This window comes from Stigmatopora argus, chromosome 10 (genome assembly GCF_051989625.1).
Source record: "Stigmatopora argus isolate UIUO_Sarg chromosome 10, RoL_Sarg_1.0, whole genome shotgun sequence".
Lineage (NCBI taxonomy): Eukaryota > Metazoa > Chordata > Actinopteri > Syngnathiformes > Syngnathidae > Stigmatopora > Stigmatopora argus.
In genome coordinates this window covers 9884519-9906756 of record NC_135396.1, presented here as the reverse complement: position 1 = coordinate 9906756, position 22238 = coordinate 9884519, and the positions used below count along the sequence as shown (strand labels likewise).

The 22238-nt window shown below is 43.6% G+C and overlaps 2 protein-coding genes and 1 long non-coding RNA gene across 9 annotated transcripts; 1 reads left to right on the top strand and 2 right to left on the bottom strand.

Annotated features, from left to right (window-relative positions):
* The first annotated feature begins 959 nt into the window (after positions 1–959).
* Positions 960–3271, top strand: LOC144083787 (uncharacterized). Of its 4 annotated transcripts, none has more exons than XR_013303629.1 (5): positions 960–992; positions 2515–2570; positions 2644–2699; positions 2822–2875; positions 3135–3271. It is a non-coding gene; the product is annotated as an uncharacterized LOC144083787 (long non-coding RNA). The 4 variants fall into 4 exon arrangements; XR_013303627.1 differs by lacking the exon at positions 960–992 and adding an exon at positions 1643–1831; XR_013303628.1 differs by lacking the exon at positions 960–992 and adding an exon at positions 1851–2059.
* Positions 3272–3578: 307 nt separating this feature from the next.
* LOC144083973 (peptidyl-prolyl cis-trans isomerase FKBP3-like) lies at positions 3579–11322 on the bottom strand. 4 transcript variants are annotated; one of them, XM_077612203.1, is made up of 7 exons: positions 11117–11322; positions 9886–10022; positions 9676–9798; positions 6058–6201; positions 4822–4978; positions 4530–4630; positions 3579–3783 (listed from the first exon to the last, which is right to left on the bottom strand). In XM_077612203.1, exons 5-7 carry the CDS (start codon positions 4924–4926, stop codon positions 3702–3704), a joined length of 288 nt encoding a protein of 95 aa, XP_077468329.1. In that variant the 5' UTR covers positions 4927–4978; positions 6058–6201; positions 9676–9798; positions 9886–10022; positions 11117–11322; the 3' UTR covers positions 3579–3701. The 4 variants fall into 4 exon arrangements, with proteins under 4 accessions (XP_077468329.1, XP_077468328.1, XP_077468330.1 ...); XM_077612202.1 differs by lacking the exon at positions 11117–11322 and adding an exon at positions 10871–11105; XM_077612204.1 differs by lacking the exon at positions 11117–11322 and adding an exon at positions 10644–10804.
* A 291-nt stretch (positions 11323–11613) lies between these two features.
* Positions 11614–21434, bottom strand: znf296 (zinc finger protein 296). Its single transcript, XM_077611998.1, has 3 exons — positions 21113–21434; positions 17389–17727; positions 11614–14332 (listed from the first exon to the last, which is right to left on the bottom strand). The coding sequence occupies exons 1-3, from the start codon at positions 21162–21164 to the stop codon at positions 12747–12749; spliced, it is 1977 nt and encodes a 658-aa protein (XP_077468124.1). The 5' UTR covers positions 21165–21434; the 3' UTR covers positions 11614–12746.
* Positions 21435–22238: the final 804 nt, after the last annotated feature.

Sequence of the window (22238 nt, the reverse complement as noted above, 5' to 3'; positions counted from 1 at the left end):
TTTCCTTTTTTTATTCCCTTGCATGCAATATTTTTCAACGTAAATTTGAATGATATAATAACAACATCCGGTAACACTGTTTTGTTAGTATTTACTTTTCCCTCTATTTTGTTTTGATGGGTCATGCAAAGACTGTGAATGAGAGTGACAGTGATTTTAAAAGGTCATAATGATCTTGACCTCTGTTTCTTCAAAACAAAAGTTTTGCAATCACCATGCAACTAATTCAAATTTAATGAAGTGATCTTGTGGAAGAACTATTCAACATTACATCTGGGATATTTTTTTGAATGTAAAATATATACTTTTCATAAATCATCAGGGTTCATTAAGACTTTTCTAGACTACAATAACTTCTAGATTGTGATCTTGACTAGCTGATCATCACATGCTTTTGGCTAAAGAAATCCCCTGCAGCAACAGTTAAGTGTGGCAGAAAAAAAATCTGAATTGCCAGCTTTGTATTAAATAAATGAAAGAATGAAAAAAGCTAATTGTTTCTGGTATTCCCAGAATACACAGACAGGCTTCCTTGGCTTCCCAAATTATGCAAGCATTTATTTACCTGACTGTCCCAGCAGTGAGCACACCATGATTTTTTTTTCTGTTTAGAAAAAACATGCAACAGCTGGTAAGCACCTCACCCGCTGGTCTGCTCTAATGTGAATGTTATGTAAAATGTAACAGCTGCTGCATGTTGTTGATGTACTCCTCTGATGTGTACATTCTCTGTGTGAGCTGTCCTTTACATGTGATTATGAAAAATACTATTTTTGTATTTTCTTTATTAAGGCGCTATACAGAAAACTATCATGGTTGGTGTTGTTACGTCTATTTAGCTCATCCTCCCGTTATGACACCTTGTAGTGATTTTTTTTTTCTCCAAGTGTGCACTTGACACTGGTTGACCCGGCTCTACTCTGCCGTCTGGCGGACAAACGTCGGTATTACTTCTATTTACCGTGCCCGCTCATCAGAGCACAATTTCCCAGGTAAGATCATCCCTCTGACCTAGCCCGAGCCCGGTTCTAATATCCGAAAAGCTCCAGCGTTTAATTTTCCCCAATACATGCTGCTAGGAGGGGGATTTTAACCTTTTTTTGCCATGCACGGTATGCTGCCTTGCCATGCACGCTCATCGCCGTCTGTTCCCTGGGGAGTTAGTCCTCCGGACTGAACCGGCCCATTTATACTACACTTGCCAGGGTTGTGTGCGGGTGTGTGGGCGTGGTGGTCTTTGTGAGTGTATTTGGCGGGTACGTGGGGGTTTATAGCATTAAGACCACAAAAATCACGACTATCACACGTCCATCATCATCATCATCGCGACTTGGCGTCTACAAAAAAACAAGGAACTTATCCTTCACTCTGCTGACCTCACTTTGGCTACTTATTTATTCATTTCTTATTTATTGATTATTTATTTGTCGGTCTGTTGTTATTTGTGCACTATGTGGTGAAAGCTTTAAATCTCATTATACTTGTTTAATGACAATAAAAGCATTCCATTTAATTCAATACTGTTTTATAGCATCCAGACCACAAACGTCGCGCCTGTACCACGTCATCTTCATAACATAGACATTGAGTTGAGTTGAGAAGACAAACCACCTCGTGACTTCAAAACATAGGTATTAAGTAAGTTGAGAGGACAAACCACCTCGTGGAGCACGGCAAGCAAGCCACCATTTTTTCCACATTCAATATGGCTGGACAATATGGGCGTGGTTACGACTAATGTCACGCAGCTGGGTAAATTATGCACATGCGCATTAGCTCGCCTTTTCGAACTGCCATTCCTTTTCCGACAAACGACGAGCACACATGCGAGGTAAGGCGTAGAGCAATTTACTGGCTTATGTGCATTTTTATCACGCTACCGGGAGATTTTTTAGGAATCCATTGAGCTAAAAATGCCAACAAATCATTTAGTTTAATGCCAGGTTATACACACCGTCTATCATTTAAGTTTGGGCTCTGTTTCCAAACCGGCTGTGTGTTCCATGTGACTAGTTATCTTAGCATTAGCCACGACGACGCTCCACATTTGACTTAAAAAGTATGTTGTTCGTTTTCTGTCCATTATCGAGTCGTATAGTCGTGTTTCTTTTTAATTTAATCAAACAAAGCCGAGCCATCAACGGACAGTTTGCTGGGTAAAGGCTCACTCTTAATGATCTTCTTGAGGCATGACTTAGTTCCTTGTGTTTCTTATGTAATGATAGTTTTCACTGCGAGTGTTAAACACCCGTTTCCAATTTGTAATTGTTCTGTTTTCTCCAAAAATCATTTATACAAAACTTGTTAAGCCAATTTTCTCCTAGTTTTTGACGTCAGTCTTTTATATTTAATCACCTGGTCTAGAAAGGGAAAATAGCACGGAGCACTCACTAACTTATTTTCATTCATTCATTATCTTGATCGTTTATTAAATATCTTGTAAGATTTCTCTTGCCTGTAATAATTGTTTGGCGACTCCCAAATAGCTTGATTAAATCAAGTTTTCCCTTTTAGCACCAAGACCACTCAAACCCTTGAGGTTACAGGAGAGAAGACTGGGCCAAATCAAGGTAAAAGTAGTTCCCATAAAAATAACCTGAAACCCTATCTCTATATATAACTTGCTTTTTTTGCATGCATCAGATCTTCCTCGCAAGTTGCGGTGTCTCTAATCTCTGCACTTTGGAGAATGCTGGCAGGTGAATATATTTGTTTATTGTAAAATATCTAAGTATTCATCCAAATAAGTTTGTGATATCTGATCTATTATATCACCATGGTGAGGTTTCACTGAGTTGTTACTTCTCCCCCTCTTATATAGGTAACGTCCAGTTCTCTGGCTCATGCTGGCAAAGTGAGGCATCAGACTTTTAAGGTAAGGGTATTTTATAGATTAGAAACTTCATTTGATGTAAACATCTAAAATTGGGGCAGGATTTAATTCTAAGTCTTTCTTCTCTTGTAAGAAAAGACTCACAAATCCTGCCCAACATTTTAAAAAGACTTGACGACAACTCTTTACGAGTCAAGTCTTTTTTTTTTTCTTTTTTTAAATACTTGTGTAAAATATTGTCTATTTTTTTGGGCAGAATTTCCTTGTTCTAAGTCTTTTTTTCCCCTTAAATTGTCTGCAGGTGGAGAAGACTGATCATATTTCAATGTGATATCAACTCCTTAAGTGTGTTCAAATTAATAAAAACATTTGACTTGTCATGATAGTTGCTTTTGTTTTACAAGGAAAATGAATAAAACATGTATACAATTCAAGAAAGTTTATTTTTTTTTTTTCCCCACGAGATGAAGCCATGCAGTCATCCAACATCTGGAAAAGTCCTCTTCAGTGGAATTCTGGGGGGAAATGATAAAGTGGGGATTAGTTAAGTCACAAAAAAAATACTAAATATTTTCTATCAGAAAGATACTTACCAGGAAAGCCATTCCTATAACAATACTAAAGTGCCGAGTCAGTAGGCAAGTAACATTAAAGCCACAGTAAGGAAAACAAATGGATATATTAGACATACCTCTGAGTAAGCTTTTTGTCCACTGTAAAGGTAAAGACTCAGAACTAATCCAACTCTCTTCAGCGTTGATTTGATAAACTTGGGTGGACCCTTAAGAGAAGAAACATACAAAAATGAGCAGGTTTAGTGAGCATGACATGAAAATAAGAACTAAAACAACCTGTAACAGGTCCTACCTCATCCACAACTTCTGCTTTGATCTTCGTCGGTTTTGACAGCTTTCACCTCCTCCAGGTACCGTCTCCGTGGCTTTAAACATCTACAAAACACCAAAGCGTGATTTTGAAATTGCTTATTCAACCATTTTGATGCACAAATGACCCACATTCATTTCCCATGTTATTTCATTCTGGATGGGTTTTTCAGTCAATCTTTTCAAATACATTCTATTTTTTTGTTTTAAATAAATATCCCAAAAAGTCATCATTGCTTCCATTTTTCTCTTCTTACACCAAGGAAAAAAATGGCTATTTTACCATATGTTTAAATTTGAGTCAAAAATAACCCCTGCGCTATTGTTGAATGATTGTCTCACTTGAGTTTTGTCAAAAGCACATTTTAAAACTAAAAATGGACCCGGCCAAGCCCAGGGTGAAGGTATATATCAGTGGTTCTTAAACTGGGTTCGATCAAACACTAAGGGTCGGTGGCTGCAGATGATCACGTGACATTGCTTGGCCAATCAGTGCTGCAAGGAATTTATCTTTAATTTGAAAAATATATATAGTTTATTTCACATTAAAATAGGGTTTGGTAGGTCCAATAAGGTCAAGAACCACTGGTATATATTCTACAAATGTACTGTTTATTTCTTACACCACTTATGGGTGTTAGTTATTCACACAGGTTCTTGCTATTAAAAACCAACAGTTAGTGTTTTCATTAAAAATTTGAATGTATCATAATGGAAATACAAGCCAATTGAGCAAAGCATTGAACGCTGAGATTAAATTATTACACGGAGAGAGAGAGAGAAAAGAAACTAGTATTTTAAAAACAACTCACTTTGCTGACAAACAGCTCGATATGGCGTCGACGAGCTGGTCCTTTTTGGTCGTTTTGGCCACATTCTTGATGTTTCCCAGCAGTCTGTGCTCGTTGAGGAACTGAAAGACACATTGGAATGATCACTTTTTAAACATAGAGTTATAGAGGTAACGCAATGTAACCAATTTGTTTGCAAACATTTTTCTGTCTGCAACCACATGGAGCTACATCACGCTAACGACCATGCTGCCGTCAAATAGCACTCCTAGAATGAGAACTGGGGCTTCGAAATCCACAAATGACAACTTACCGAATGCGCTGCATTGTCCTGTAAGACGTTTATCAGGTCTTTCTTCAGTAAATCGTCACTTCTGCGCTGCTCTGCACCGCACTGCCGTACTGGTTCCTGGCTCATCTGCCATTTTGAAGTATGGGGGTGGTCACTCCAACTCTGGCCTCGGCCACGCCTATTAAAAATAGACACACACAAAATACATTGTTTCTTTAATAACGGGTATTAGACTAATACCAATTATTATGAAAACAATGTCGTCATTTTTGTGTCTATTTATCTGTGCATTTTACATGTACGCCTTCAGTATTTCTACATCAGAATAAATCCAACTCTCTAACTATTCTATGGCTATAAAAGCTTTAACACAGCTACAGCTGCGACACATAAAAAGCATCAATAATAACCTCATACAATTGAAATATTATTTAGGATACGTAGATTTGCTTGTGCAGCTCGCTACAGATAGTTTGGTAGTACTGACTACCTGTTGGTTTAAATACAGAGGGGGAAAAAAAGAGAGGTCCACAAGCATGCAGTGCCTCCCTGGTACTGAGAAATACTGATCGCTAGGGGGCGACAGCGACTTGGAGTCAGTCGCTGTAATGACTATAAGTGTCTTTAAGTGTCTTTGATCCTGATAAGGTTGTTACCTATCGAGAGAAACGTGCACTCAAAAGTTTGCACTTTTGTTTTGCTTCCAAAATGAAACACATTGACAAAACTATATTTTCCAATTTCCATTTTCAAGTGTATTACATGCAAAAAGGGCACAATAATTATTAGCCTAACTATTGTTAAATTTGATTTTCTTATTTTAATAGCTTGTTGCTTTGAGTGGGGGGGGGATCGCGCCGTAATGCCCCGCTTATGGCAGGTCTGCAATATGGATAACAAAATTGGATTCATTTGTTGAGTTCCTTTTTTGGTTAGAAACGCTCGCAAGTGAGTTTTGTGTGGCTGACACTAGATGGTAGTAGACTCCAGCCACTCTTGACAGATCATGTCAATGTAGTACTAAAGGAGAAAAGGAATAAAAATGAATGTAAATAAATGACATGAATAAAGAAGCCATCTGCTAAATTCATGGGCAACAATATCATATTGGCACAGCTCTAGAGTGTAATATAAAGTGATCCCAAACTAAAGTTCCTGGCAGACGTCGTCACTGATTTGAACGTTGTCAGGTAGGGCCTCTCTTATCAAACACTCAAACTTTGCTCCAAATCCAATTTGAAGCAGACGACCAATTACCTTCATCCCCTGTGCCCTCCTCCTCTTGATATGGCTGCCATTCACGCTGTTGAGCTGGATATCCATCTCCAATCGCTCCTTCTCCCGCTGCGCTGCCTCTCCATCACACGCCTGATTACACTGCTAACGTGAGACTGACCGGGACTAAACAAACAAGAAGAATAGAGACACGGATCCGTCTAATGGTCACCATTGAAGTCCATTCATAGGCTCTCCATTGTGTCCGTATGCTCTTTCAGACCTCTGATTAGAAGAGGCTTTCAGTGACAAAAGGTCAGAGGGCCGAGCGGACCCTCCCACACCTCCGTGACCCACTCTGATCCCACGACCCCGATGCCAGGAGCCTTCGGGCCCGGCTGGATCTCCCCGCTGGTTAACCGGCTTTGTCCCGGCCCGTTTTATGCCACGTCACTCACACGCGTCAGTGAGTTATACACATTCACGTGACTTGAATATAATGCAAAGAACTTCATTTTGAGGTGTGACAGAAATGTTCCAGGACCGGTGACACGTAACTCTGTGGCTGCCTTTGACGGTTAAAGACATCTAAGATAGATATATTTATATATTTTAAGTTAACCATACTAAACTCCACGGTGGTAATACATCTTAAATCAATGGTATAGAATGTGAAATTTAAAACCTCTAATGCTTCATAGAGTAAGGGACTATTTTGTGTAATTTGTTTTTGGACACTTAAAACAACAAACAACAGGCTAGTATATATGTATATATATATGTATGTATATGTATGTATATATATGTATATATGTATATATGTATATATATGTATATATATACATATATACATATATATATATATATATATACATATATATATATATATATATATATATATATATATATATATATATATATATATATAAAATCACTGTTTGATTTTTAAAGAATTTATTTCCAAATTAGAGTGAAAAATAAGTATTTGGTCACCTACAAACAAGCAAGATTTCTGGCTGTCAAAGAGGTCTAACTTCTTCTAATGAGGTCTAACGAGGTCGCCACTCGTTACCTGTATTAATAGCATCTGTTTTAACTCATTATCAGACCCCTGATCACCATAAAAGACCCCTGTCCACATCTATAGTCTCTCACACTCCAAACTCCACTATGGCCAAGACCAAAGAGCTGTCAAAGGACACCAGAGACAAAATTGTAGACCTGCACTAGGCTGGGAAGACTAAATCTGCAACAGGTAAAATGCTTGGTGTAAAGAAATCAACTGTGGGAGCAATTATTAGAAAATGGAAGACATACAAGACCACTGATAATCTCCCCAGATCTGGGGCTCCATGCAGGATCTCACCCCATGGCGTCAAAATGATAACAAGAACGGTGAGCAAAAATCCCAGAACCACACGGGGGGACCTAGTGAATGACCTACAGAGAGCTGGGACCACAGTAACAAAGGCTACTCTCAGTAACACAATGCAGCGCCAGGGACTCAAATCCTGCACTGCCAGACGTGTCCCCCTGCTGAAGCCAGTACACATCCAGGCCCGTCTGCATTTCGCTAGAGTGCATTTGGATGATCCAGAAGAGGACTGGGAGAATGTGTTATGGTCAGATGAAACCAAAATAGAACTTTTTGGTAGAAACAAAGGTTCTCGTGTTTGGAGGAGAAGGAATACTGAAAATACCTTTTGTTGCTCTTTAGCACCAACATTTGCCTTTACAATCAACACTGCAAATCAGCAATTAGCCTACAAACAGCACTTCTTTAGGGTATCATTCGTTAAACCTTCTGGTGGCAGTTTGGAACGCAAATGGGTGCTTTTTTGTGCATGTGACAGCTAACGTATGTGAAACATAAAGCGCTAAAAGTTTAAATGAGGCCCGCGGGCCAGCCAACACATGAAAAAATGTCTCTGCTGTCACAAGATCAAACTACCACCTTCTGACCTGACCACGCAGGCTAGCTGGGAAAAACCTCTGACCCCTACGTGTGTGCGCCTATGTTGACCGGTTACATGGGCTTGCGCACGTCAAGGTGCGGGGGTGGGGTGTGATCGGCTCTGCCGCGGGCGCAAGTTCAGATCCAGTTTTCTGACATTTTTCTTCCGTTCTGGGAAGGCCGTGTAAAAAAAAATGACTGACCTGAATATATATGAGTGTCAGGGTGTGTGAATGTGTATGGGTGTGGGTGTGTGTGGACTTGAATGTGTGTCAAGGTGGGTCACCAGGTGCAGTCTAATGAGTTATAGGGGTAGACAAAGTACTGAGACTTTTCAACGGAGTTTGGTCTAGGCTAATTTTTATTTTATTTTTTTACCACCATGGTTCACAAAATGAGCAACATTTTTTAAGCCTTACAGGACACTTATTTAACTGCCACTGATGGTACTAGATGTCCAATCCAATTTGACTAGGGGGGACAAATGAATGAAAGTTATTTTGCCCCTCCCAGTAAAACTAAACACTCGGAGAAAATGACACTTAAATGCTATTTCATTTTTTAGCACCTAGTACTAGCAAAATGCCAATCTATACAATAGTAGAGACTATCGTCTAATTGTAAAATAAAAACAAAAATATATGATAAGAATCCAGATATGACTATATTAGCCCTTTCATTGAAAAATTTGGATTCCCACCTCACTCTCAATCGAAAAGCGGGTGTAATTGCAGCGTTCAGGTTTCAATCTGCGGTTACTGAGGGTTGCGAGGGATTCCTGCGGTACTCCCCAATGCGTCTTTTCTCTTCCTCGTTATCAGAATCGGGCTCACTGGTGATATTGTCCTTCCTTAACTTTAATGTGTGCCACATCAGGGACAGTAAACAGGACAAGAGGCCTGCAGAGATGATTGGAGGCTCCACGCGGCGCAAGAATAAAGTAATTAAAACTCCCGGTTAATTGGCTTTTTCTATGATAAAGCACAATCTCCTCATGCATGAGGAGGAGAGCCTCTTACGGCCACGGGCAGACCCGCAGGAAAGTAAACATACAGCTCATGCATTCCCTTTGTTGTGCAAGTTTTACCCTTAATCATCTTAAATTTAATCGGAATTAGGGCGCGCGCCATTCTCGCCAGAAAAATGTGCTTGGCTTGAGTGCGTAATGACCGTGACTTGCTATGAGGCTGGTGGGATCAGGTCGCTTCTCCTGGGGGAGGGGGGGCAACATTTTCCCTGTTTTTCCCTCCAGCGACTGAAAAGGACATCTTAAAGTTTTTTTCTCCGAACTGTTTTTGCTCGTCTTTGCTGTCGTGGGTGAGAAACTAAAACGATGTCAGGTGGCGTTCCACAAGGTTCCATTACAGGTCCCATTTTGTTTGATACCGCCTGTTATGAAACTAGCATGCAGGTCATGTCGCTCCCAAACTGTTGCTTGTAAAGTGCATATCTCAAATATGAGTTGACCTATGTTGTAGAGACTTAAGAATCAGCGTTGGATATCACATGGTAATATTTGAATGCAGAACCCGTACAGGGTTATCAGCTCTAGACATCCCATCCATTTTGACCTCCCTACCAACATTCATGGTTGCGTGTTTATACTAAACTGCCCCCACTGACGTGAAAGTAACGACTATCTTCGCAGTTTATGGCCATGGGCGTGTTCATCTGCACAAAGAAAAGGAAGACAAAGTCCACTTTACCTGAATCAAGACCTGCCAGTTGACTGTGGCAAGTCTCACATTCCCATTGGCTGTCCACTCTGTCCCACCCTCACAATTGGCCGGACTCCACCGGAACATGTGAAGTCATCAACGATTTATGCGCTGTAAATAGAGGGGAAAAAACAGTTGGGGACTCGCCAGAAGTTATCCGGCCGCCGTTCAGGCCTACGAGGCCGCATATCGCTTTACCTTACATAATTGGGCCCGTAGCAGTGCAATATGGCACCGCCTCAGTCAGGGTGGGCAGAGTTTACCGGAGGGAGATGTGGAGGATGTTACCTGTCACCTGGATATGACCACACCCTCCCTCTTCTCTTTTTCTGTCTCTGTGGAGCAAAAAATGGGAAAAACTGACTCATCGGAGTATAAAGCGCGAGCTTCTGTCTTCATTTCCACTTTATTCTCCATAACACAATGGTAATTGGTACGAGTGGGCGTGTGTACATCTGGTGCAATAACTCAACCCCCCCCCCCCAACTAAACAGCACTGGTCCTCGTCTTCCCAGCCCCCACCTTGTTGAAAGCTCATTAAAAGACCTGCTGTTAATGAGCTAGAGGGATCATAGAAGTTCATTTTGATGAGAAGAAGGGAGGGGTGCAGGCCCGAGATGCTGTTGCAGAGGTTTTTATGTCCTTAAAATAGAGTCAGCAATTATCCCAACCCCTCGACACTCCCCATTCACCCTGTTCTGCCTCCCAACATGCCCGCAAACAATAACCAAACTGCCCCGGCACCCCCGAGCCCCCTCCCCAATTTTGCATCCTGAGAATTCTTCGCCGGCCGCGTCCCATCAGCAGCAGCCATCAAACACTCACTCACACACACAGACACACACTCACACACACACGCACGGGCCACTAGAAATGCATGACAACATCTCGAGACAAAGACGGGAACATCACAAGGATGTAAACAACGAGCGAGGGTCCCTAACCCAAACGCTTACATTAAAAATTAATAAGTCAGCACTGACTCGGTTCCTCAGAGAGAAAACAGCCCGCGTTGACTGAGAAAACACCACCGAGAGAGGGGGCGCTTAAAAATACTTTCAAAAGCTTTGTTACGGGTCCCAAACTGCACGCCAGAATAAGAAAAATGTAAACGAGAACAGCGCCGAGAAGAACAAAGAAGTTAAACAGTCAACAAAAGCTGGAAAAAATATTGGAGGCCCACTTTGTCTTTGTTTGTAGCTCTGCTTGCTAGCTGTTAGCACGCTACTTCCTGGTTCTCAAAAACGTGACTTCAAACCAATTGAGATGCTGGGAAATAACTATTATAGTGACTCAAATAGCAATAAGTTAAAAAGTCAACAAAGGTTGAAAGAAATATTGGAGGGCCACTGTGTCTTTGCGGCTCAGCAAGCTAGCTGTTAGCACGCTAATTCCTGGTTGGCAAAAAGTACTACATCTCAAATTTTACCTTTGTTTGGAGCACAGCTTGCTAGCCAATAGCAGACTACTTCCGCGTTCTCAAAAATACATTACAACTTCAAATGAGTCGAGCTATTTAACTAATTAGCTAATTAACTATCGAAAGACTCAAATAGTAGAAACTGAAAATAAATACATGTGAAAAAAAATCAGCTGTGTTATTGGAGTTTCTTTTTTAGGTACTAGTCCATTTAAAGTCCGTTGACATTTTAGTAGCAGGCCACTTCCTGTTTTGAACGAAGGGAACTTTCTTGTTTGTCGATTAAGATTGTCGATCATGCCAAAATAGGTCACTTGAGTAAAACTAGAAAAGTTGGAATTTTGAAAAAAAAAAGATTGCTTTATGCATTATAAATACAATTTCAGTGTATTTCTATTCAGACTTGCAGCAAACTTCAGCAGGGTTTTTAAGGTCACAAGGTTTTGTATTCCCAATGCCTGACAAACAGACAAAACAGATAAAATTAGACACAACACTGCAAAAAATACACCTCAGCTCTTTATTGAGGCTCTGCAAGACAAGGTTATAAAACAGTGTCAGACAGGCAAGTGTTGAGCCTAAAAATAAAAAAACAATCAACAGGAGAGGTTGTGGGCATGTAACAGCAACAGGAAATAAGAATATAATAAGAATAACAATAACGGCAAGATTGTCAATCTATGTACAAAATATCATCCCTGAACAGTTACACTGCTTTGACATAACGCGCATGGTTTCTTTTGGTCCCTGATATGGATTGACAGTACACAGGCACAGACACACACACAAAAGGACAAATGTGTTTTGAGTTGTGAACACACACGGTCACAGGACACAGTTGAAGGATAAGTGACGTTGCACACACACATCAAAATACACACACACACACACACACGTAAGCAAGTGCTCCATCAATCAAGTGCGCCTCTCACCACTCTCTCAACCACCAAGGTGCAATGTTTATAAATTACGAACTATTCTTTTTAAAAATACGCAGGAACAGGAAACAAGAGCTGCAAAACATGCACAGGCTCCGAACAGTGGGACATTTCACAAATGTAAACAAGAACGCAAAGTTAAAAGACACCCGTTTCACACGCATGGCGAAGAGAACGACACTTTTGCTGCATAGAAAGAAATCCTGTAAAAGCTCACACACAAGAAAAAAAAAACTAAGTCTATTCACATTTGTCACGAGGAGTCAGGCGTGTAACCTCTCCGGTTCCCCGCAAGGCCTGTAAACACGGCGAAGAAAGTGGACGCGCTGCACAGGCAGAATGTAAAAAGACCCTCGCTAGAATTTTTTTTCGGTTATAGTCGTTCATTTCTCTCTGGCGTGTCAGTCGCGCGTCCGGCGGGTCACGCCGGAGAGCCGCAAATGGCGCCTTCGCAGCACCTGCGAGGCGGTGATGGGGTTTCCTGTGTTGGCGTGGACTGTTGAGGTTCACTTCCTGTTCTGCAGCGCTGGTAATGTCCCTGTCCAATGTCACCGTTTTGTTCTGTGCGTTGCTCACGTGTAGGCACTTTCTCAGTCCGTGGCTTTGAAATTGTTTATTTGGGATACGACGGCTCCAGTTCTGCTACTTTTTTTCGACTCCTGTTGGGTCAAGAGGAGTGAGTGACTGAAGGGTCGGTCGGTTCAATTCTGCACACGGTTTAGTTTGAACGCTGGCTCTAAGGGAGGACTCAAAGCCGCGAGGCCTTCTGCGCCGCCCTCCAGGTTGAGTCCTCCTAACTTTGCCACGTCGGCCATCTGATCGAGACTGGCTTCTTCCTCCTCCGTCTTCACGACCACGGCCGCTTCTTCGTCTTTGGCGGCGGCCAAAGCGTCGTTGGCGCTGACCTGGGCGTAGGCGCCTACGCTGGCGTGGCTGAGGCCGTGCACCTTCTTTAGGTGCTTCTCCAGGGTGGCGTAGACGGTGAAAGGCACGGCGCACAGCTGGCACAAAAAGGGCGCCTTGGCTCCCTGGGCGCCGTGCGTCTTCATGTGCCGCGTCAGCTTGGAGCTCTGGGCGCAGGCGTAGCTGCACAGGCCGCAGCGGTACGGCCGCTCCCCCGTGTGGCTGCGACGGTGCACCGTCAGGTTGCTGCTGTTGCGGAACTGTTTGCCGCAGTACTCGCAGGCCTCGTCCTTCTTCTTCTTGGCGGCGGAGCCGGACGTGACGTCGGAACCTACCCCGCCCCGCCGCTCGTTTTCCCGCTGCCACTCCTGCACCGCGTCGCTGACCTGGGCCGAGCCAAAGTCCACCATCTCCGAACGCTCGCTGATCTCCGTCCGCTTGGGCGTGCAGTTACCGCTAGCGATGCCGCTTTCGCCGCTGCCGCCCGTCTCGCCGCTCTCCAGCGAGCCCTCGGACGGGCTGGCGCAGGGAGAGGCGCGCCGGGGCTCCCCCCGCGCCTCGCCGTCTTCTTCGCCGCAGTCCCTTCGGCTTTGGTAGAACCTCAACAGCTCTCTGTCCGGAGGTCGGATCTGTGAGGGAAGCAGCATCAGACCCGAAGCCACGGCGGGAAGTTTGGGGTCCGACTCCAAGGGGGCGTGCGCTCTGACATCCGTCGCCGCCTTCCCCGGGTGCATTTGGAACCTCCCCCGGGTGGCATCCACCACCACCATATCTACTGCGTCGTACCCGCTCTCCCTGTGGTGCCCCCTGATGTGACGGGCCAGGAGACCACTCTGGGAGAAGGCCTGGCTGCAGACCCCGCAGTGATATGGCTTCTCGCACGCGTGAGTCCGACGGTGGGCGGAGAGGGCGCGGGGGGACTGGAAGCTGTGGTCGCACAACTCGCAGAGGAACCCGGGCTGAAGGACTCCCGCATGAGGAAAAGGCGACGCCGCCGGCGGGGAGGAGGACAGGGACGGGGCCGAGCCGCCGACGGGGTTGTTGTTGCCCACGGCGAGCACCCTCAGACGCTCGGAGAAGTTGAGAGCCTGGAGGGCGTCATGTGACGCGGCGGAAGGAGCCGCGGGGGCACGAGCCGGTCGTGAGGTGGAGGGCCGGAAAGCCGAGGCGAGCGCTTGGCCCAAATGGCGAGGGTCCAGGGTGGCGGCGACAGCTCGGTTCCCTTTCAGGACTCCTCTCGGCCCCAAGTCCTCTTCGTCTTCATCTTCATCCTCCTGGTAGATGCTGAAGGAATGCGCGTGCTGGGCGTGTTTTAGCAAAGCCCAGGCAGAGGGAAAGACGCATTCGCACTGCTGGCAGGTGAAATAGGAGGGCTCCCCGGACCCTGGAAAACACATAAACACGACTTGTTAGTGAGTTAACCAAAGTGCAGTGGTACTAAATTATTTCCAGAGTCATATTTTGCTTTTTGTTTTTTAACGGCTATTTCAAACAGTTCCCTGGCGTCTGAATATGTCTGTGACACACTTTTGTCAAAACCCAAAGGATGAAGAAATTTCTTTTCGTGTCTCGTGGAAATGGAACCTTGTAGGAGAGCGTGGTTTTGATTTAGCTCATGTTCACGGACCAATTAACCCGTTGGCTGCCATCGACGATGATAGAGGAGAGCTACGTGTTTCTACAGTTCTCCAATAGAGGGCGTGTGTGCTCTACGTCACAGTCTTCAGCCTGTAGTAGCACATTAGTGCTTGTAATCATTGTATTTTACACATACATGTAGTGTTTGTATGTACAGAAAAAACAGTGGACATCTTCCAAGAATGCCTTTTTCCTGCAGATATTTTTATACGTGGATAGCTTTGTCTCCTAAGCGAGAAGCTACTTTCCAATTAAGCTGCAAATTGCTAATTAGCAGAACGTTGAAAACCAATGCTTTATGCAAATGAGCCACTGACTCAGCCCGCTTGACAAATGAGGCCTTTTCTGCATTAATCAACACTGGAGAGACGATCTCCGAATTGAGAAGGGGGGGGGGAGAAAGTGTTCTATTTTTCCATTTTCTTTTTGTCGGAGAGGTTCAAAGCTGACTGCTATAAGCCTCTTTCATGTTTCCTCAAGTCAAATCCTTCTGTATTTTACTGGAGGGGAGGAGGAGAGAGATGAAAAAGAGAGCAACTGTTCTGCTGTTTCTTTGCGCGCTCTTTTCCCCTTCGTGCGCCGTTTCTGTCCTTTAACCTCGCCCGAGGAGGGAGCGGGCGAAAGTTAAGATGGGAGAAGAAGAAAAAAAATACCAAAAAAAATATCGGGTGAGCGCAGGAAGAGGAAGATAGGTAGGTCAGGACTCAAGAGATAAAAAAGAAAATGAGATAAAAAGATTAGAAAGTAGCGCAAGGGAGGGGAGGACAGCGTGAAAATATGTCACCCCTTTGGATTGTGCTTGAGACCCATCCTCCAAGCCCTCCGCCCCCAAATCTACCCCTGAGGGGGCGGCAGCAGTGGGGGGGGATGGAGCGGGTTGGGGAGGTGTTCCATGGTGGCTTTTGTCTGGCGGTCCCGCAGTGAAACACAATACCCTGCCCATGGCTCGCCACTCTCTCTCTCTTTTTTTGTGTGTAAGGATTCCCATTTGGCCTGGGGTAGCACTTGAATATTAAGCAGAAGCAATAACTACTAATTAAAAATGCAGATTGGCTGGGAGCACTAACGAGCAGCAGGCAGAATCTCTTCTCCCTCGGGAGTCCGAGACGGAGAGGGGAGGCGAGAAATTGAAAGAGGGCGAGAAGCAAAAGTGTGCTGAAGACGGAGGAGGAAGGGGAGGGATGGGGAGATGAATAAAATAAAATTTCAAAAAAAACAAACAAGGAGAATAAATAAAGAGGAACGAGACAGATGCACATGGCTCTTCAGTAATCCATCCCCACTCTAAGGCAGCGCAGGCACGCACGCGCACGAGCGAGCGTCTCGGCTGTGGAGAGAGAGAGAGAGAGAGAGAAAAGACGGCCGCGTGTGTTTGCGGGATAACTGTTTTCTCACTTTCACTCAAAACGGCTGGAGACGCTTCGAGCCAAAGGTTTCCGTGAATGGGAGCTTGCACGCCCAAAAAAATGCCTGGCCCTGACCATGTCATTTTATTGATCATCTAAACAACAAGGGCTTATTTTGGTTTATCCATTATGTCATGATTGGTATTTAAGACCTGTTCACCCTTTATATAGAGCTATTGACTATTTTTCTTAGGGGTGCTGAATTAAGCTTCTTGTGGGGGCCATATGCAATGATATTTTCATAATTTCTTGCAGGCCAATAAAAACTGGACAGTGGGACTGAGTTGGCCATGGGCTGTAGTTTCGATGTTAATGCTTAATTTATGCAATCTGATCCCATTCTAGTAAAAGAGACAGACATAAATACCATATTCATTGTCTATCAAAAACAAGACAGGTTCGTGCATAGTACTTTGTATCATTATGTACCGTTTTGACTGTTCTGAGAGAAAAAAAAAACACAAGAAATGAAGATGGACGGAAATAGTGCACACGCCATTTCCCCACCGGCCCCCTCCGTGAATGTTGCACAAAGGAAGGAACTTCTAACATGTGCGCACACGACGCAGCTTTCGACAACACGTAAAATGCTGTGCCCGCTTGAATTTTCAAGTCACTGGACCAGTTTACATTTTGTTTCCATCAAAACCTAATTACACTAACAGAGCAACCTCTTCGAGTAATTTCTCCAAGCTAGGAAGCCAATTATAAAACCTGTTTGAGATTCATATCAGCGTTTGGACCAAACTTACCGGAAAAACAACATGGGCGAAAACGTCCCTAAAAACCTATTTGTTTGGATCCTGTGTCAGCGACATTATATAGACGTGTAAATCATTTGGACTGAATAGGAGCTCTATCATCTTTGTAATAAGTAATTAAAAAAATAATACTTATAATATTTTCACGCATTCTTTGTTTTTTTTTTTTGTTAGATATGCTCACCGGACAAGCAAATATACTAGTTTTAATATTTTCTATCTGAATCTGGGATGTTAAACACCCTCCAATTCTGAAATGACCCCTATAACATACATCCTCTCTTGAGCTCTTTTTGCGCTAACACGACAGCATGCGTTCCCAAGAGTCGGAGCATGTTTACCTGGTCACCTCAGAGACAAGCAGGCATGGGATTGGTGGCTAGCGGGGGGGGTGGACACGGAGCTCAGGTGCTCAAAGCGGTGGCGAAGGGCCCCTAGGGGACCTCAGGAAAGCCTCCTGACACCATTGCTTTCCGAACAATTAGCTTTTGCATCACTACTTCGCCGAAAACTGCTAATGGCAACGGCTACTTAATGAGCTGGACCCGGTAGCGGGGGTCGTTGAAGTAAAAAAAACAAAAAAAACAGCCCGGCTCATTAGCGGGCTGCCTTTTTCTTCGTTCGCTAGGACTCACCTGCGTTGCCAGGCTCCACCTTCACGCCGAGCTCCACCCCCCAGCCTCGTTCCCTATCCGACGCCTCCTCCTCTCTTCTCAGCTCGATGAGGGCCGTGGCGCTATGGTAGCGTGGGGCTCGGTGGGCAGGTGAGGGGGGCGCGGCGCGGGCGACTTGGTTTCGTGGGAGACATCCGCCCTGTTTGTGTTGGATGAAGGCCAGGATGTGCGCCAGGGGAAAGGCCCGGCTGCACTGGCCGCAGGTCAAGAGGTCGCCGCCCTCATCGGGCGTCAGGATGTACGGGGCTGCGCGGTAGTCCTGCGCCGCGGGTACGCTTCCGTCCGTTGGGTCAGGAGATTCTAAAAAATACGGAAATGCAATTTTACGAGACGTACGCTATATATAAGAAATTTGGCCACTTCCTTTACTTGAATACATTTCTGCTGCTGTCACAGATGAACAATTTGGATGTGGGTTTGTTGTTGTTTTGGAAAATAAATCACTAATCAAAGCTTTAAAAATACAATAAATGAAATTTAAGAGTATAAGCAAATAAGATAATCGTTTTACATGGTTAAAATATTTTTTCACATAAAAATAATATTTATAAAGGATTATGGAAATAATTCCAAATATAAAGTCATCAAATAGTCAAAACATTTTGAATTGAATTTTAGGAATCCTATCTACCATAAATGAATACTATCAAGGGCACAGCAAAGGTTGACAAAACATGTTTAAATATATAAATAGAATAAATTATTTGATTAAATTAAAATAAATTTTAAAAAAGTATTTTTTATTCAGTTGAAATATTCTTATTTAAAACCCTTCCAACCAATTTTTTTCTTGGAATAGTTCATTGACCGTTAACGCTGTCAAATCATATTCAGCAAGGTGTTCGCCTATCATTCTGAATCTAATAACGTTTTTTTAGTACTGCATGACTGCCGTTTTTCCGACAAAATGAGTCAAACCGGCTCTCCACCACCTCTACAATTACTCAACGCTTGATGCTCTTTGTAAAATTCAATGTTTTTTTTCTTCACAAAACCCATGACTGAAATGATCGCTGTCATCCCTCCCAGTCAAAATGGATCAGACGTCTATCAGCGTTTGTGGCAACCAATGAGGAAATGATCCCTCAACAATAAAAACACATTGTGCCCTGATTACTGCTCTGACAATATCCGTCAAAACTAGACATACCGAATAGAATTGAGCAATTAAATTAAATTCAATAGCAGGTGTCAAGTGTGTTAAGCAACACACACACGCACGCGGAGCATTGTCGCTGATTTCAAGCCCTTGTGTCAGTCAAAAGAAGCGTCACAATGAGGCAAAACTGCTCACAGGCCACTGACCACTTCCTTTAAGCGACCCAGAAGTGAGCAGCTCGCTCAAAAGACCACGGAAAGGGGGGGTTCGCATCACCTCGTTCACCTCAAATAACGTATGACATCCTCTAGATTAGAGGTGGACAACCATTTTGAAAAATAGAATGTTTCTCAGCATATACTAGTGGTACCTCGACTTACAAAATGAACTCGTTCCAGAAGTGGTTTCCCAATTTGTTTTTTTTTGTAAGTGGAGTCGCATTTTAAATCTAAATCCTAATCCAGTCTAATCCGTTTTGACTGGGTTTTCAAAAGGGATTTGACATCTAACACCATCAATGGCAGCCAATGAGTTCCCATAAAGGCTTGAGAGAGCAAGATTTTTTTCCCTTAACGGAGTCATACAGGTGATACATATTTTTGCATCACATTTTAAAATAGGATGGCCCAGTGGCGCGAGTGGTTAGCGTGTCGGCCTCACAGCTCTGAGGTCCTTGGTTCAAATCTAGGTCACGTCCACCTGTGTGGAGTTTGCATGTTCTCCCCAGGCCTGCGTGGGTTTTCTCCGGGTACTCCGGTTTCCTCCCACATTTCAAAAACATGCGTGGTAGGCTGATTAGACACTCTAAATTGCCCCTAGGTATGGTTTGAGTGTGCATGGTTGCCTGTCTCCTTGTGCCCTGCGATTGGCTGGCCACCTATTCAGGGTGTCCCACGCCTCTGGCCCAGAGACAGCTGGGATTGGCTCCAGCACCCCACTAATGAGGATGAAGCGGTGAGATGAGATTTTAAAAGGCTTGTGGACCCTTATTTGATTCATCGTATTCATGCCTGAAGACTCATACATACCGCAGTGCGTTTCTCAACAGGAAGCGGAATGCAATAAAAAGGAGGAGGGGGGGAAAATGACCGAAGTTGTAAGATAAGAGCGGCCCGGTCTGCCCGCCTTCCTACGTGTGTGTGTGCGTGTTTGAAGCTCACAAATGTGACATGTGACCTCATACCTGACACATGTGGTTAGAGCGAGACGAGAGAACTTTGAAACCAGGCCAAAAGAGTGGCAGGAAGTAAAGCAGTCCGAGAAGGAAAAAAAAAATGGTTGTTGCTATTTTTTAAGGGTTAAAAGAAGATGCGAAGGATACCAGTGTGGTCAAGATGTGTGCAATAACAGCATATATGTCGAAATTGAAATTAAGTCTAGCTATAAAACAGCATGTATTGGAAATGAGACTTTTCTCAATTCATTTCAATGTAATGTTTCAAAAGTGGCAAAACAGAGTTGGCCTACTCTGGTTTTCAGTGAATAAATATGGTTCATGTCTACCACAAGATTTAACTACAGTGGTCTAAGTCCAAACACTAGTCAACTTGATCAATATTCCATCAAGACGAGACGCAGCTCAACCCAAGTTTAAAAAACTTGATTACCGAAAGTGTGTGGCCATTTATCAGCAAATATTCGCTGCCATTTCTCCCATTTCAAGTAGATTGGACGTCTTCCGCCGTTAATAGCAGCCAGTTATTTCCAAAATGGCAAAAAAAGCACATCTATTATACTTTTCAGCAACACCCAGACACATTTCTATTGAGATAGCACTTTCAGGGCCACATTTTTTTTAAACCAAAGAGGCCCCTGGCTGGGTCCGGTTGCTCAACGGCGGTCATGGGCACACCTTTGCGCTTGGACCAGCGCCAAGCATGGACCGTGACAGAATAGAGCGCAGGACAGGTACAGACAGTACAGTGCGGAGCTTCATCTCGCCAGTTGTTACTCAAAAATGTCACCTTTCCTGTTTCAGAGCTGTGGCTGTTTGTGCAGACTTGCAAGGAGCGGCCGCACACACGCACTTGAGGCGGGCAAGACACTGTGGTCATATAACACATGCGCTAATTGTGCCACGTTGACCTATTTGGAATCATGTTCTGATTCAAAAGAAAAAAATATATAAAAATTTAGCTGCCTTTGACGGTGGTGGACGACCAATCCATTTTGACTGGGAGAGGTTAGCACGCAAATTGGATTGGACGTCTAGGGCCGTCAATGGTGACGAAAGATGAGAATTCAAAGTAGTTTGCGCACCTGAATTAAACGAGTATCACTGTCAACGGCAAGAAATGAGTTAAGTCACAACTTTTCGAGAAAATACTATTTGTTAGGGGAAAGCCCTATCGCAGGAAAAAGTGTCAGCAAATGTATCGCAAACGCAACATAAACCCAGGAAAAAGTGTCATCAAACGCATCACTTGATCAGTCAATGAAACCTAAACCCAGAACCGAAGGGGCGCTTAACAATTTCCCCTCTCTTTCTTTTTTTCTATCCTTTCTTTCCTTTTTCTTTCATTCTTATTTTCTTTTTTTCTTCTACCCGGCCCACCGTGTGTGCTTGTTTTGTTTTGTTTTTCTTACCGTGAATGGCACTCAGGTGCTGCGGTCTGCTGCCAAGTTTGCGCCTGGACATCGCGTCGATGCCTCCGCGCTTCCTTCTCGCACAAAAACTACAAGAACAACAACAAGAAAAGCGAGAATAAGAAGTGGCTGGACCAAGGAGCCGGTTCTGTCCAGGTGCTCGCTGGGTGATAAGACGGACGGGCCTCCTCGCGCACGCGTGTGTGTCGTCTCCTCCCCTGCGTGGATTGGACTGACAAGGCTGCGTTCAAGTTCACGCGTCGTCTTCCCCTTCATGCACTCACGCACGCAGCCGGCGTGCGGAGGGCAAGAGGGGGCGTGGCCCCAGCAGGAAGCCGCACCTACAAAACGACGCGCCACGGCTCAAACGCGCGCTCCCTCTACGAACGGGGAAGTCCTCGCTTTACGACAGACCTGAAGCGTAGGAAATCATCAGTACCAGACGTAAATCGAGTAAAACGTTTCAGTCAAAACAATCAAAAATAATGGGGAAATTGTGGGTGGCACTAGAGTTCCTTTTCAGGACAGTTACTCAAAAGTGACCATTTGCGACCTTGGGTCATTTAATTTTAAAAAAATATTTCATTTCATTTGGCATTTTTGTTGTTGTTTACACTTTAGAACTTTGACCCAATACATACCAAGTAAATACTATTTTGGTCAAAAAAACATGTAAATATTAGATATAATAAATGAAGACGAAAATTTGAATCACATAAGTCTAATTGCAAATAATCATATTCTCTGTAATAATGAAAAGTAGTAATTAGCACTTTTATTTTAAATAGAAATGTCAAACTAATCTGTATTAACTATTAGTAATAAGTTACCACTGGTAGCTATAGACATCCAATCGATTTGAAGTGGAAGGCCTGACAGCAATCTTACAGTTCAAGAATTAGACAATAAAGATAATTAACTCTTAATTAATGCACAAGTTCAGTCTGTTAAATGCCCAGCCTTAAAACTAATACATTAATATAAAGTAAATTAAGTTAAAATGAACTTGAAAACAAAAATAATAACACAGGCCTAAATATCACTAAACTAACCAATCATTAATTCAGTCAGTGTAGCAGAAAATTATGCACTGACAAAGATTCCACGTTTGGGATGTAACCTGCGA

Coding starts and splice junctions, on each gene's coding strand:
- LOC144083973 (XM_077612203.1), bottom strand. CDS start 4,926: ATGAGCCAGGAACCAGTACGGCAGTGCGGTGCAGAGCAGCGCAGAAGT. Junction 4,631..4,821: donor AGGACAATGCAGCGCATTCG/GTAAGTTGTCAT, acceptor TGTGTCTTTCAG/TTCCTCAACGAGCACAGACT. Junction 3,784..4,529: donor TCGAGCTGTTTGTCAGCAAA/GTGAGTTGTTTT, acceptor GGTGTTTTGTAG/ATGTTTAAAGCCACGGAGAC.
- znf296 (XM_077611998.1), bottom strand. CDS start 21,164: ATGTCCAGGCGCAAACTTGGCAGCAGACCGCAGCACCTGAGTGCCATT. Junction 17,728..21,112: donor GCACCTGAGTGCCATTCACG/GTAAGAAAAACA, acceptor CGTATTTTTTAG/AATCTCCTGACCCAACGGAC. Junction 14,333..17,388: donor GGTGGAGCCTGGCAACGCAG/GTGAGTCCTAGC, acceptor TGTGTTTTCCAG/GGTCCGGGGAGCCCTCCTAT.